The following is a 17,377-nucleotide window of genomic DNA, read 5'->3' as shown; positions in this document are numbered from 1 at the left end:
CCTGATAATTTGTTACACATTGATAACTTTTGAGGATTATTATTGTTATTCAAATTTAATTTTCTCACCGTCTTTATTGCGGTTGATTTTTCTTCGATCTTTATGTTATCGCAAAGTATTCAATATCCTCGACGAGACTGACTTTCGGTCGAGAATGCATGGCCAGTTACACATCCTCAAGGCTATTCGAATTCTCGTACACGAAGCTTTGCTCGACGTTGTTGCTCAAAGCATGAAATTGTCCATGATTTTTTTATTCGACCGCACGCCGCAGGCCGTGGAAGATCCAAACGCTAAACGGTGCGTACAATTTCTGGGTCTTTCGGACAACGCGGTATTCCTTATTCCTTAGTTCGGCCGTATCGCGGTGAGCGGCGCTGTTTCCTCCGAGTCTCGGATGATCGCGAGGCTGTTCAGTCCGCGATCAGTCGCCCGCGAGATTCGGAGTGCGACACGGCCTCGTGATTTTACAGGTTGCGGTTCGAGCCGAACTGACGGATACACACGTATCACATAAGTTTATACTTAGCAAACAGGGACCAGAGCCGGCGAGAAGTCAACACTTTCGCCGAAAGTATTGAAAGCTTTTTCGATTCGTCCGATCGAGACAGACGTTGATTAGAATCTAAGAGCCCGTTGCCCGGTCTTTACGACGTCATTTTATCGGATCAGGGTGGATCGAACCACGTGCTTAGATATTCTAAACGAAACGGAAGAAATTGGAGGGCGGGAGGGAGAGACGAAGAGTAATAAGGGAGGAAAAAGAGGCGAAGGTGGGAGGGTGAAGGATCCGCGATTTCGGGATCGATCGGCCGAGTGTGTTGAAGTGGGTGTTGAAGAGTTGGTGCAGGGTGTTGATAAACCGTTAAATAAATGCAGTTATCAAGTGCGGCGGGTGGATAGTTCGCGCAGTCGCGGTTGCCGCCGATTTTAAAACGAGGATGAGGGTGAACCAGTGTCGCCAGTGATTTCACGCGAGGTGTAAGATAAAACGTACGTTATACTGACCAAGGATGCTCGACACCTGCCGGACAGAGTCCGATTAACCTAGCGACGACATTAACGAGACCGTTGCGAACAGCAGACTCGTCGGGACGATGACACCGAGAATAATCCTCCCCCTCCTTACGGGGATCGCGGTCCTCGCGACTTGTCTGGAGGGCAGGTATCACCTCGAGGCAACGGGGCTGAGGCACCACAGACACGACCGGCACCACAAGGTCCGGGACCAGGAGCTGGTGCTCGGAGGATCGCGGCGGCGAGCCTGGGAGGAAGACGAGGACGAGGATCGTTACGTGCCTCGGGAGAGGCACGAGCCACCCCAAAGGCGGTGGCGAAATCGCGCGGAGGACAGGAGAGTCCGCTACTTCCGGGGCGATTCGCGGCGTCCTGGTTCCCACACTTCCGGACGAACGTGGGGCTTCCGGAACCCTGTTCAACCCTACGGTGGTAAGTGGCGTCAGGACGAGGACCCCGATGACTACGACGTCCGCGATAGGTGGCGGGGACGGGGGCGGGGGTGGGTCTACGACGACGAGGACGAGGGGTACGAGGTCGACGACGAGGAGTTCTACCCTCCGAGGAGGGCGACGAGGCCAAGGAAGAACAGACACGAGGCCAGGCGGCACAGGGTCGAGGTCGAGGACGAGGGCGAGGAGTACTACGAGTACGACGACGAGTACGAGGACGATTACGGGGACTACGACGTCCAGGAGACCGAACCTCGGCCACCGTCCAGACACGGGGGGAGGAAACACGAGCAGCGGGGGAGGAAGGGGTCGAAACCGCTCCTGACCCAAGAGGAGGACGATGTCAACGAGGTTGAGAACCGCGACGAGGACGAGGACGATCTATGGGGCGAGAACGACGACGAGGATTACGACGAGACCGTCGACGAGTCCTCGGAGTCCGGCGAGGAGGACTCCTCGACCATCAAGGCCATCGACGAGGTTATCAGGTCACTCAAGGCCAAGCCTCCTCCGACGACACCGAGGTCCATGACACGACGGGATTACAGGAACGTCGAGACGGAGAGGTACGGAGAGGTGACGAGGGGACGGTCGCATCCTCGTCCGTATTCCCGGCCCTATAACCGCGAGGCCGTGAAACCGAGTCCCAGACAGCCGCACAGGACGTCACATAAAAGAACGCCGAGTAATTCGGGCGGGTACCTTGGCACATCTACGACGACGATGTCGACCCTGCCAAAGTACACCAACGAGTTGTCGGCTCCGATGAAGAATTCGTCCTTCGGCAAGGTGTCCAAGGTTAAGAATAAGGCTTCCGGTGCCACGGGTCGGACCACGGAACGTCCCGATATCCATCCGAGGACCAAGAACGTTGAACAGGACTATGAGGAGTACGAGAATGACGGGAGCGACGATAAACCCGAGGACGTCGACGACCCTGACGTTGAAGCCGAGCCGGAGGAAAACGACGACGATAAGAAATGGCCCTCTGAGAAGGATCAGGTGAGTTTTTATCAGACTCCGCTTATCCCACCTTCTATCTTATACCCATTCAACTTTCGTCGCTGATCGTGTACCTTGCGGCATGAAAGAGGCGGTGTCGTGTAACTGGCTTGATACGCATTGTCTGCTTGGTAGAGTTATTGGTTCTAATCTTCTATCCGGACACTCCCTTTCACTGTCTACCTGGTAATCGATCCACGCAATTGCTTTTCGCACTGTAAACGTTTCGTCAACTTGAACTCGGACGATTTGATACACCGGAGGCAAGTGATGATTCCAGTTATTGAAAATAAATAATCAAAGCTCGTTAGGCACTCCATTAATTAATTCTCTCGGATGTGCGAAATTGATTGAAGGTCCAAGAGGAATTCTGAGAATGCATCGATCGATTCGAAATCAAATTTTTCACACTCTTCTTCGCGTTAAAGGTGATCCGCAAGCTTTGTATCCAGTCCGAAAGCCACGTGCCAAAGTTCGTTCGCTCTACTCTCTATTGTAGAGTATATGTAATACATGTAGAGTACAAAAATGAATAGGTACACGGGTGCTGTCGGTACCTACTGTAATTGTGTGGGAGTATTTATTTACACCATACCTATCTTATCATAATAATACGACATTGATAATGATGATGGTAACAATAATAATGATAATGATACCGAGAACTTCGTTGGAATGCGTATCAAGATGCAAATCAGTCGATGCCAGTCTATCGATATTATAATGACGATTCTACGAGCACACAGCAACCATATAAAGTTTCGTCGATTCAACCTTGGCGCCAAAGTGACGAGTTTAACGTAAACCGTAAAGGTTATTTGATCATTGGCGATTCTAACAAGACTGGTTATTTTGCCAATTTGAATAAAACGCCGAATGTGCAGTCGAGAAATATTACAAGTTTTTTTTTTTTTTGAAAGTGATGATTTCAATTGATTGACGTCGCGTGTTACAAAGTTATCGAAATAATTGTTAAATTAAAAAATAAAAAATCAACTCAGCGTGTAACGAAAACTTGACTGCCAACTTCATTCCTTTGACCAATTACTGAAAACCTTGCTTACATCCTGGATTTTTAAAATACCGTTGCGGATCTTCACTTTCTTCGAACCACCTACGTCAACTTTTGCGTGCAGGCTGCAGACGTTGGCGATTGTGGCAAACTTTTTTCTTCCTCCTTTTCTCCATCTTCGTTCTCGTAGGATCGACGATTACCCGGGAAACAATAGCGGCGGAGTATCTCAGAGCAATGAACGATTTACAAACCGTCCATTGAATACGATCCGAATACTTTCGGTCGGCAGGTCGAGATCAAAGCGCGTTGCATTAGCTCAAAAAATAAACTCGGTTTATTCCGTGACTAGACACGTGTATTCGAGTTACGGCAAAAGGTGGAGGAAATCCGGTAGAATTATCGTAAGTAGAAAGAGGGTTGTCGAGTTTTTTCCTACCTTCTTCGATCGACACTGCATGCCCATAAAAAACTCGGGTGCTAATTGCTCGAGACAATTGAATCGCCGAACGAATGCGAAAGTCTGTGTCTGGGAGTGGAATCGTGAGGGTTCAAGGATAACTGCGCATCGGTTTTAAGTAGCTGGTATAGGAATACATAATAAGCGCAAATTTAATCGGATGCAAACCACAGTTGGAGAAGACTGTCGACGAGTCTTTTGCGGCTGACGGAGGTAATTCATTCTCTTTGTAGGAAAGGAATATTTGATATTCGATTGGAACGCTGAAAACGCTGAAACTAACGAGTATCGACGCGCACTGTTCTGTCCTCGCAAAATATCTCGGCATCCTGCGTCTATCCGAGTCTCATACATTAATGATATGCGTACCCGCATAATTGGGATTCTAACCTTATATACCGGCTGGATGGTCGTCTCGTTCTTCTTCTTTCATTTCCGACAAAGTTTAAAAGCCACGCAATCCACTGTCGAGCTGTACATACATCGCAGGTATAGTCTAGCTTATAAAGTCGCGTGGTTACAGCTCAAGCCTCTTGATGCAAAGATCGTTGTAACGCTCGTCTAATTTAATTACGTACCATCTCACAGAGATAACGCGAGAATGCACGATGCCCTTTTCCTTATGCCTCTCTGTAATATGTATATCCATACTGTATTCGAGCGCAAAGATCGTTTCGTAATTGAGAAGCTGGGCGACAGAGAACAGGGACAAGTCCGAAGATATTGTAGTTTCGAAATAACGGGGATGAGTGTTTGAGCGACGAATTAATTTTTATATTTTCAGTTGACCGTATTGGATCCGCTATTTTGAATTTTTTAATTTTGACACCGGACCCCAAAAACCCAAGATTACCGTGTTCCACTTTTCTAGTCACCGTAACCTTCTCACAATTACATTTATTCTGTGAAAATCGGCATTTTCAACTCTTTGTTTATTGATAGCGCTCTCTTTATTCGCGTAGTCGTCATAATCGCTTTTAAAACGTCGACATTGACATCTCAGAAGTCCAATAAAAGTAAATCTTGAACAACCAATCATAGTTTTCTTCCTGATTTATCGTTACGTTAACGTTCTTAACTAACTTCATCCTCATATAAAAACGTGACAGAGAACTATTACAGTCGATATAACTATGGCATCCGCAGGAATCTTGTCAAACAACGTAATTGTCCCCTGCATATCAACCGACTTCTTCGCAAGTAGTTGCTCCAATTTTTTCACCCAGTTCGTTTCTCAAGATCGCCGAACACTCCTGAGACTTTTATCTCTTTTTCCGCCTAATTCTTGCTCAACTTGGTGATATTTGGCGGAAAATAGAGCTCTCTCTCCTTCAATCATCGTTCTCGGCTCTCTCGAATTCAAAGAGAAACCGAAACGTCCACTGACACGTTTTTTACTCGCATGTATACACGTGTTATCGGGAATTATAACGGCTTCGAGGCTGCAGGCGCAGCGGCCAGACGCGGTGGTCGCAGAGTTAAGCAACGCAGTGTTGAGTTACGAGATCCATCTCATGCCACAGAAGTGACGCTCGGCGACCCCATCGAGGATTCGAGAGTTTGAGAACGAGTTGCCGATCCACCGCGTCTTCGCGACACACTAAGAGGACCCTCGCGTCAAATAAAAATGCTACCGCATTGTGTTTCGATGTTGATGAGAGACCGTAATCGTTGGCAAGAAGCGAACGATCAGATTTATACATTTATCCACGAATTGATAACCATTCTCAGAGTGATGAAAAATTTTCACGGAGCATCTCGATTCTGCTCTCAAGGTTTTGAAGTGAGGTTGTACTTTGGACCGATTGATTGATTCGGCAGTAGATATATATATATATATATACATATATATACACGTACGGACGGTTCTGCTTACAGATTTCGATACCGACACAATATACAAATACAGATACAAACCCTTTTTTTCGGTTGGACGTTATCTCCACACTGGTCAACTTTATCGACGAAAAAAGGTTTGTGTCTTGACTAAGTGTCGGTAACTGTGTCGATATAGGAACCCTATGTCCAGAACCGGCATGCTTAACTACTTTCGGCATCTCTGCAAGAACCGCCGATTAATCTGTATAATCTTTTATGGAGTATTTAATTAATTTTTTCTTTCTAATCTCCGAACTGGTTTAGATAAAAACACAGCGCCAAGAACCGAGTAGTCCCGATGCCCTGTGCACCGTGCGCTGGGTAAGCAGCCTCTCAGTAATTTCTTTGGCACTCGGTTCGTTTGGTTATAGGATGGTTATAGGTTGCCTGCCACTTGTTCAAAAGCTGAGCATAGCTAGGCCGAGGGCTAGTATCGAATCGGTTTCTCGGGATCGAGCTTATTGATAAAGAGTTCGTTGGCTCTAATCAATTGGGATTAATTGACGGACAATTATATTCTTAGCCAATATAACCTCACTGCCCTCGGGCGATGCGATAATACCCATTGCTTCGATATAGGTAGGTCATGCGCGTAGCTCTTTGTCTTTCCTATTCGACGACGATGATCATTATCGTTCAAGTACAACAAACAGCTCATTGTCATTCTTTCCCGCAGCATCTCGAGTCGCGGACGACGATCCAGTGTTGGAGGCATGCCTGGCAGAACCGGTCTATCATTCCAAATTTCATTCCATTCACTTATCATCTTTGTGCAGTCGTTTGTTATTGGGGACCAAACAACAGTCGTAATGATTCATACTCACAGCTTACGGCGAAAGTGGCAGAGGTGAAGAAGCTGCGTAGTCACATTTGATACCTCAGATTCCGAGCTCTTCTAACGGTTCGAAAGATGAGCCTTAACTGGGTTACGTCACTTCAACGTACACCGTGCCTGGTGCTTTCTTTTTTTCGCCTCATCTCGCTGGCGAAGGTCCGATTTTCTCCGCAGGTTTAACCAGTTTAGCGGTTGCCAATTTCTTTCACACAATCACGAGCGTGATTCTTTTTCATATTCTAGAAGGTAATGACCGATTCGTAGGTCAATTGTTGCCTGGTTGAATAATTAACCCGGCACAAAGTTACCTTCAAATTTATCTTACCGTTGTTATTTTAGCTGTTCAATTGCTACCGGGGGCGGATCCAGATGTTCGTACCGTCACAAGCATAGCGGCCATGACTTGTCACGCATCGCATGCCTCGGGGATGTCGCAGGGTCGACAGCACGGTCGGCTCGAAATGCGATCTACTCGTGTTATTATGCGCCTGAGCAAAAAGAGAACCAAACCCGAGGGATCGATGTCCCTCGGCATTCCAATAGGCAGACGTACGGTCCTGGAAGGGCAACGTCCCATCGCGCGAGGAAGGATCGATTTATCGCCGTGGAATCCTTGCTCAGAGATCCCACGTCGCTGCTGCTTGCCTCCATCTAGCTCAGTCAAAATCAAACCTAGTTTCGATGTGAGTCTAGTGATCGGGTCACGGGACGAAAAGTGCGTGGACGCAATAACGCGGCGGGAAGTCGAAACGGTGATGTTCGTCGGAGGAGAATGATCTGCTTCTTCTTACGCTGTAAACTAGGGTGGTATTCATTGTTCAACTTTGTGTTTTTCTAAGGTACCACTCGAAAACTCTGGGACAAATATTGAAAAAAAAGCTGTCGTAAAACCTGGAGGAGGTAGAAAAATATTTAGGGATCGCTAGCAGTTATTGCAATATTTTTTATTTAGTTTTTTTTTCGTATCGTGGTCCGATTAATCATTGATCATAAAAATTATTGCTGAAAAGGTAATAGGAACGTTAAGGTGATGCGATACTCCTATTTCGGGAACGAAAACTGTCATCTAAATTTCTCCGAGATGATTAATCTTGCCGATAAAAGGTGAGAACAGTCAACTGCGGAGTTTTTAGGTGCAGTTTGCTGTTGACTGGTGAACGATTGATTCGACCACGATACAAGAAAAATAACAAAAATAGACTAATAGGTATGTGTTTGAATCCGTAAGGTTGCACGTAAAAATAAATAAAAAGTATTACGATAATTGGTAGCAACCTCTAAATATTTTCCTACCACATCCAGGGTTTACGACAATTTTTTCTCAGTATTTGTCACAAACTTTTCGAGTGGCAGCTTAAAAAAAAAAGTTGGAAAATTCACCTCCTACCGTATACCAGATGTAAGAAATTCGTATCTTGGAAATGAAACATTATTCAAGGTCGCATTTTTGTGTCGGATTTAAGTACAAGTTGAATAGATAACGCGATATCGACGAGGAAAATATTAAATTCGTTTAAAATCCGTTTTGCACAATATCTGAGAACACCGAATGCTTGACTTCTGTAATCAAGCCGAGCTTATCGCACAACAACTAACGGGTTAATAAGCTTGGGCGTATAAGGCGGAGCCGGAAAGGCCAGAGATGATCTGTCGCAAGATGTTGAACCTCGGTAGCTGATACGTTGCATACGATTGTTATGTCACTGTATTACGTGTGCGGCGGCTGTCAGCTTACAAGTTCGTAAATTTTTGACGCCGGTGTAAAAGCAGGTTGAAAAAGCGGCCAATCTCGCTGCGCCTCGTGTAATTGACGTAATAAAAGTACGAGGCGAAGCGTACGCAAGTGTAAGTGTGAGAGGAGGTGATAGAGCCGACCCGGGACTGATTCGTGACACAGACATCAATCGGCGCCGACGTAGAAACAGACGTTGCAGAATCGCAGATATCGCGGCTTCTTTCCTTTATACCGTACTATACCACTTTTGGCTCGGGGGGATGCTGCCTGATGCGAAATGGTGATTCACGTTCAAGGGATCGTAAAAACCGGCCCACATTAGGATTTATTTGACGCGAGGAATTTACGCGGCAATTGGCGAACACTCGCTGCCAGTTCTAATTATATCTAACGCTACTCCCAGACAGCGAAGTACAACTTCGAGTGTCTTTCACTTCGAGATATGAAACGCCGAGTTTGACGTGCGAGTCGGGCAGAAATATGTCACTACGGATAAAATTTTGAAACGCTTTTCGCTTCTCTATTTTATTAACAACAAATGTCGAAATTCGTAGGATAGAACGAGGAAAGGAATTCTTACGTGCTTCCCGTTTTTGCATCTCGCAATGTTCAGCTTTGACAGTTTAAAAAACATTTTACGGAGGCCGAGGAATTAGTGGTGAAAGTCTAGGTAGAAAGTTTATCGGGATGCGTGCTCAGGGCTATTCCTATAATTCTAATCAGTCTCTCTGTCTCATTGGAACGATTGAACTCCGCTTATATCGCTATGCAATGTAGTAGTGAATGCGTAATATATAGAACGACTTACGATACAAATTTCTCCAAAGGTCGGCAGCTTCTCGACCCTTCACGAATGAATCATTTTCCACTCCCACAAAGTCCAATTGAACTTTGTCTCTCTGTCGCGCATCGTTTTAATTGATTCGCGGAATTGTTGTACGGTAATGTCACGGGGTGTTGTTAACAATTCGTTGAATGTCCCGAAGCCCAGCATCGCGGTCCAGATGGTCTACATTGTTTCTCGGTGAACCGCATCGCCATTGAAATTCGTCAATCAATTAATCGAAAACAATTTCAAGCTAATTATCTCGCCTTTAATCGGGATTTATCCTTTACGTTGCGCTGTACATGCACAGCTAATCGTTGCGTGGAGGAACGGGAATTGCAGTTTATTTTTTCGTCGATTGTATTATCGTCAGGTTTTACACGGCTACAAGCTGAATCAAGTCGCCACGGATAATAAATCTTAAGAAAACGAGAGGAGAGAGACGAGGAGTTTGTCTGCCTTGTCGGGAACATCCTGCGAAGACCTATACATGTACATATATAGCAGAAAATAGACAAACTATAGGATAATTTTTTACTGTACTTAATTACAAACTTGGCTCAATTTTTATGAGGAATCGACGCCGCTTCTGGTCTGCAGCGATATTGGTACTGAATTTTTTTATACCTCTGGGACCAGTTGCAGCCTCTTTCTCCGCAGTGCACTCGGGTGTAAAAGCCCTGCATGGCACTCGACAAGATTTACCGGAACGATGATACGCACGTTTAATTTTCAGCTCTGTTAATAACAATAGATAATATTATGCTTTATTTATGGCTCCTCTCGCACTCGGCATGTGTAATAATTCACCGCGGCGATAAATCTCAATTACAATGCGCGCCATGTGCTAAGTGCATGTATAATATTGTACATACGTACATATACGCATGCGTGCGTGCGTGACCCGCGAAATCGGTCATTTCGAATCGGAGACCGGATCATCTTCTTCGGCATGTTGATAGACGGTTCATTTTTCTTCCCCTATCTAATTACTATCAGGCTCGTGGAGAAATCACGGTTTCGTTTTTAAGGAAAAATATCAATTCCTTAAAGATAAACGGTACGTATAGTTATGCAAGGCAAAATGCAGTCTGTCAAATTTGAAAAAAATTTTATCAAGCAATGATTTGAAAAGGATAATAAAACAGTGTTAGTAATTGTGATGCGGTAAAAATTTTTGAAACTATAAAAGATACTTGTAGAAATGATTCGATTCAATTTGAGTAACGAATATAAACTCGTTTCATTTCTCAATTCATGCAGAATGCGATTTGGATTTTCCTTGTACTAACTTTCTGATTGTGAGACACATTTTCACTCGATCTCATAAGTCGGTAGAAAAAAAATGTGACAAGTATGCAGAATCGTTATAAATTCCAAAAAAAAATACTGATCATTATTATTCAAAATCTAACTCGAAACGATTTCCGGAGAGCACACTTAGGAACAAAATGATCTGTAAATCAGGATCGGTGAAACAAATCCGGAACTCTTTCAGTGAAAGCATAATTTGATTCATTTGATATCGTTAACGCAAAAAGGTATTCGGAAAAATTAAAATACAGTGCTCGAAAGCTTATTTATTTATCTGTATCGCATCTCAGGATTTTTTTTTCAGTCGAATGTAAACAGATTATAGCTTTTCAATCACGCGTACGTATTTGTTCCAACACTTTTTCGCCCCGACCGTACGTCTCGCAAGTATCCTTAAGCCTACCGGTAAGTCTGCTTGGAAATTTGGTACTGCGTTCGAAAGGCTTAAATGACACATAAAAAAGGCATAAGTACAGCTGTAGGCACGAGTACCGTGTGTTTTTGCCTCATCAAATCACTTTCCCATGAAAGTTAATGAGACGTTACGCGTATACGTACGTAAGTAAGCAAGCAAGCAAGTGCCTACCTATGAATATGTGTATGTACATTAGGTACGCAATACGTGGTGGACGAGAAGCGCGAGGTCGAATTTACCGAGAAGTGAACGGCCCTGAATTAACCCGCTCATTCCAAAGGAATCAACCAACGATTTTCACCAAGTTTAACGCAAATAAGATAAAGAAAAAACGTTGATTTACTCGTACAACAACACGTTATAAACACACTGCATCCTTCGATAGAAAATTTACGTACGCGTTTCATTCCGCATGTGCTCAATTTACTTTATATGTATATGTATAGTGTGTGTATCATGGCATGGGTTTCAAAGGTTAAAAAAAGCGTTTTTTCTCTAATTTTTTCTAAATATAATAAAAAGACTTGTTTGATTCAAACTTGAGGCGTATGAAAGAGCAATATTCGATCGACATTTCTCCAAGTTTTGGTCGAAAAATTTTGAAAATTCAAACTTTTATAACTGATTTTTGGAGACCCAGTATTTTTGCGATGGAGACGATAACTCGGGAAAATTTTATGTGATATCAATAAAACAAATATTTTCTGTTAGTAGGCGAGTACGGCTAATGATTGAACGAAGGATTTTTTTTTCATATTGAAATTTGTAATTTTGGCAGAGTTTCGTGCAAAAAAGTACGATTTTCGGTAAAATCTACACTATGTATTGCCTTGTACAACGAATTGTGATCGAAGAAAGAAAAAAAAAAAAAAACTTTCGCCCAAGTACTAGTTAATCCTGTCTGGAAGAAGAATGAAAAATTTCAGACTTAAAAAATATACAATTCGAGCCTGATGGGATGAATATCCAAAGGCTCTCTCTCCTAGACTTTTACTTCGATTGACTCGAAACTTTGTGAAAATATTCTTGACGTGTACTTTTAGATCAAAAAAAAAAAAAAATAAATAAAATAATCAAAATACTGAAAGTTAAATAATTTCCAAACTCGTGTAACCCCTTAATTAGATGAGACGTTCACAATTTTATGGCTGAAAATGTGAGAGCGAAATTGCTGTATAACGGATCGGAATATCAACATTTTAGTACCGGAAACCGTGAGTAATATTCATTTTTCATTCGATGCCTACTAAAAGCCGTGCTGAAGTTAATCCTGGAGTCGAAAAGAGCAGGAAAACGATCCGCATCCTGCCGCACACGGGTTGGATTAAATGTCAGTCGTGCCTAACGTGAGTTCCGTACAAATTTGCAGCTTAAACTGCGATATCACGTACGAAACGGAGCAAACCGAATATCCACGTTTCATTCGTCGGTATGCGCGAGGCTTACCCGAGACAATAAATTTCTAAAAAAGGCGACGCGGTCTCCTGTCGCGTCCAATGAACGAAAGAATATTTATTCCGGAGGGAAGAACGGCTGTGCGATAAATCACGGATCATTTTTCAAATCTGGATTTCGGTTGAGTTGACACGTTTTTGAATTTCGAATGAAATCCTTCGATCTCACACGACGCGCAGCTGAGGGGAAAACGTATTCTATCCGAGAAACGAGATCCATCACGGGGTGATAGATCCTGAGAAGAACGTTGCGGTGAATTTGGGAACGCATTTTGAATTCATCGCTAAGTATGAATGTTATCGAAATATCCGTTTGAACCGCCAAGAAAGGTTGAATCCATTTTTCAAGTCTATCGAGTTCGCGGTATTCGTGAATTTAAATAAATTCGGGTAAATCGATTGATGTTAAAATGAATTTCGAAACTCGGACGTTGCGTTTGTGGCAGCAAGTTATCAGAAAAAGTGAGCAGATATGCTCTGGAATTCCCCTTAAATATGCGTTGGCCAGTCATGCACGGGTCATCGATACGGATAATTCTATCTTCTGTATAAATAAGATTTTTCTTATTTAGAAATTATCGTTATTATACAAAACCAACTTGCGAAAGATATTCTTACTCCGATTTCGAAGTATTTTTTACAAAACGATGTAACGCAATCAGTTGTCGGGTTCGAAGAAAATGCGCAATGTTAAAAAGTCAAGGTCGATTGTGGATTTGCACAGAATTTACAGAGGAACTAACGGAGCGTAAACTTTCAACAAAGATTATAAAATACACTTTTCACGTCTAGAATCAGGCTGCGGGACTTTATTAACAATATACCAAAATTTGATGTCGAAAATCGATGGAATTTCTCTTTATTTTTTACTACTTGACTCGGTTAGACGTTATTCCACTGAACGAAATAAACTTGTTGGTTCATTCTAAACAAATGACGTTAAAACGCGAATCCAGAGCCAATCAGAGCAAAAACTTGGACACATTTACCCTAGAAATTTTCTCCTCGTTATGTTCCTGGGCAGAGATAACACAGGTCTGCAACCAAAAAACTGCACAAGTTTTTTATTCCGTCTCTCGTAGATTTTCACTCACTAAAACCGGGAAAAATACTCAAAAAGTTCCATCACGTTAGGTTTTCTCTTAAACTCGTGTTCGTAGTTTCATTTGGAGCGAAACTCCCGTTTGATTCGAAATCTGGTATCCTATTCTTGATTATAAAAATCCTGTGCAAAAGTGATTTCTTACTTCCATTTGATATCATTTTTGGATTCAGGACACTCGAAAACGCAGTATTTACCGAAAACATCTCATGCGGCTGAAAAAGAAAAATTTTTTTGCATCCCGCGTAATTGCCAGGCGTATTTCGAGAGGCGGTAAGCAAATAACAGAAGTAGGGATATAATAGAAATACAGGAATAAACGCGGAGCAAACCAGTCTAGACTAATTAACGTCGTTAAATAATTATCACCCGGCAAGCTGGGCGGAGCCGTGATCGAAAACAGCGCGAATTTGTAATCGCTGTAAAAGCTGGTTCGTATCTCGCGGCCTGGCGGCAAGTCATGCCTCTGGTGTTGACCGGGAAGAGGTCAATTGCTTTACACCGAGCAAAGAAGGAACGGCCTGCTGCACGTCTCAATTATTTCCCCGAGGCTGGTCTGCATGTATTTGTAGAGCGTAAATCCTACGCATGGAACGCGGTTGTTCGGAGATGGAATTTCGGCGCGTATTCGGTAGCTTTCTTTCTACCGCCGTTTTTTCCCCCCCCGGGGGATTTTAATTATTACGTTGCTTAAAATGTGGATCAAACGCCTGGCGCAGCTTCGACGGTGATTAATGTAATTGACGAGGCGGACGCGTCGGAGAAAAAACGTCTTGTCTCAATCCTGCGACTGCGCAAGTTCAATTGAAAAGTATTGTTGGTCGGGAATTGAATATATGAATTTTATTCGATTTGAGACGAGGTAGTCGATCATTGAGTTTTTATCAAATTCGTTTGCTCGGAAATTATTATAGGTACGATGATTTTTTTGAAAATGTGAAAGTGAAGATACCAGAATTATTAACGAAAATTTATGTAACGATTTTACAATTAAAATTGTTTCAAATCCGGTTTAGAAGTTCAATTTTAGTCTGAAATTACTCGTTTTATTTAGAGAACCGTTAAACTTCCTATAATTCTAGTGAGGTCGAATCTATGGCACATTTTTAACCATTTCCAAAGCGATCTGTTATCACATACGTATAAAGCTATGTTAACGTAATTTCATCTCTTCTAAATTTATCGTAAAATTAAGCTAGTCGACGAATATATACAAATTTGATAAAATCTAGCGATGAAATTACAAAACAGTTTTTATTATTGGCAACTTACTTACCTCCTTGATTTATCAGCTCGATCCGATTTTCATATACCATAGTAAAATAATCGTCGGTTTATTTGATGATTATTGAGAGTGATAGAAACGTCAAATTGTAATATAAGTTGAATGCAATTTCCACTACTATAAACTGATAATTCCTCGTACTCGTATGTTTGCAACCTGCAGGCTGTACTTTCGTCGACTTCAACAGCTGAGAAATGAAACCACATGTTTGTTTACCGCGTTAGTTCATCGTTACGAATAAACGCTTTCTATTTAACCATTCATGAAATTGTCGGTTGATTCACAACGACACGCACGTTCAGAATTATTATAATTCATATCTGTTCGAGACGATGTCCTGAAAGTTTAATAGAAATAAAAAAAAAAAAAAAAACCAAAGAAACAATCATGAATATAACGGAGAGCGATACTTGTGATAATTGAAAGAATATATAATACGTTAGAAAATCGTTTCAGTGTAAATCGTGCATTGATAAATTTCTCTGATTCGACAAGCTTTTAATGCAGATCAAGTTTCAGAAGCAATTAGAGTCGACAGGGCGTGGCTCCGATTCTTTGTTTCTCTTTTCTTTTCTTATCAAGATGCTGAATTATTCTAAAAAGTAGAAGAGGAGAGAATAGCGTCGTTTCTTATTCAAATGCGTCGTCTCACATCTTACACAACTATAATTTGTTACACGCGCTTATACGCGCACGGATATAACGTGAAATTTCGTATTACAAACGTCTAAGAATCGAGGAGCTCGTTCTTTCTCCGGCGTTGTTAAGACGACGATCGACGATTCAACAGGCATCGGGAGGTTATTAATATTGTGCAATTTTGATCTCTACTCTCATGGCTCCGCGCATTATGTATTGTAACGAACTCGGTGTTGCAGAATTAAATAAGAGGTTCGTGAGCTTATGAACGCAGCGAACTTAAGAGATGAGAAAAATCTCATTTCATCGGTTTAAAGAAAATATTTTAAAAAAGTATACAAAAATTCTCATATATATCCGATTATGAACAAAGAATTGTTAGCAAAATGTTTATAAAAAAATTTTTATGGTCGAAATTGAAAAATCTAGCCGCGAGCTCGAGTCGATAAACAAGTTTTAAATATTGCGCTACTTATACGCGCCATACCGCCATTTTGTTATTAATTTCAATGAAAAAATTCCAGAATCTTAAATAATATCTGTAACTAATAAAGCCCTCAAATTCAAATAGCTTTGAGTGTTTTCATTTTCTTAGAAAAAAAAAATGTCTAAAAATACGTATAATTTTAGACCATCTGGAACAAGACTGTTTTTACAATAATGTTAGTCGACGCAGAATCCTTGTTCATTTTGTGAGATATGACGGCTGTAATACTTTTTATACGCGTATTATCTATGAGGACTACTAGATCAGAGAGGGGGGCAAAACGGGTTGTTTCATCCTTTGTAACAATACATACAATAAGGCAATTTCGAGCCGCCGTGTATTTGACGGATGTAATCTATCGAATGTTGAAATTCTGCACGATTTACCTCGTACGTGGGTTTTCTCAATTTAATAGATAGAAAATAATTCCGATCGAACGCGAGCGGTTCGAAATGGAAAGAAATCAACAGCCTACGTATAACGCACAAGCCAATTACCAATGAAACGTCATTTTTTCAATCCCACTCCGCGAGCCAGCCGGCTGCTGCGCTAAGTGCAAGTAATTTCGCTCGGTAAGATCTGCAGCTCTGCAGGCGCGGTATGTAATTAACCACGCGTGTAATGTCTCATATACGAAACGATATTATTTTATTACAAGACATGATATTTTATTACGGTACGTTGAAAAATTAATGTGAGAAAAATTGGTAAATGAAACGATTTTCTCATCGGTAAATTAATAATTTTTAATTATTCATCGTCACTTGCCATTTGCCGCGGGCGGGCGATGTGGAATATAGCTGTGTACGTGTAACGTATATGGGGGATTCCACGTCAAATTAGCAGCCCATGTACTTCACTTCCTTCGATCTTGATCGGTTTTTAGTACGATGTTTTTACCAACCCACAAAAAGGTTTCGGGAATTTTTTCAGATTTCTTTCAGCCGTCGGTGAAATTTATACGAAATTGCAAAACCAATTGAAAAGTTTTCGATGATTCTATGATTTAAAATGTGATCTTTAAGCATGGCAAGATGACGGTATCTCAATATTTACTATTTTTTTCGCAAGTTTTTAGTTCTTTGAAGTCAGAATTGTTTTTGCTTTTTTAATTTTTGTATACCTCGATCTAAATAAACTCCAGAATCGAAACAGAAAATCCAATTCCGACATAGAAAAACTAAAAACTTGCGAAAAATAGTAAATATTGAGATCCTATTATCATGTGGTGTTTAAAAATCACATTTCAAATCGTAGAATCTGTGTGAATTTTTTTAGATTCCTCAATATGGCGTTTTCGGAATTAGTTTTACGATTTTTTCGAATTTCACCGGTGGCTGAAAAAATCTTTAAAAAATTCCGCGACCTTTTTGGGTCGGTGTGAACATCATACTGCAAATGAATCAAAATCAAAGAGGATGAGGTAGACGGGCCGCTAATTTGACGTGGAATCCCCGATACAAA

General features: G+C 41.9%; 1 protein-coding gene across 1 annotated transcript in view; it reads left to right on the top strand.

The window, feature by feature from the left end:
• The first annotated feature begins 427 nt into the window (after positions 1–427).
• Positions 428–17,377, top strand: part of LOC124177811 (myb-like protein X) — a 73,845-nt gene continuing 56,895 nt past the window's right edge. Inside the window, exon 1 of the mRNA XM_046560642.1 lies at positions 428–2,471. Coding sequence (XP_046416598.1) covers positions 1,098–2,471 — 1,374 coding nt within the window. The 5' untranslated portion in view covers positions 428–1,097. The remainder of the gene's footprint in view (positions 2,472–17,377) is intronic.

This window comes from Neodiprion fabricii, chromosome 3, assembly GCF_021155785.1.
Source record: "Neodiprion fabricii isolate iyNeoFabr1 chromosome 3, iyNeoFabr1.1, whole genome shotgun sequence".
NCBI classification, from domain to species: Eukaryota; Metazoa; Arthropoda; class Insecta; order Hymenoptera; family Diprionidae; genus Neodiprion; species Neodiprion fabricii.
Note: the sequence above shows the minus strand (reverse complement) of the source record. Positions and strands in the feature narration are given on the sequence as shown.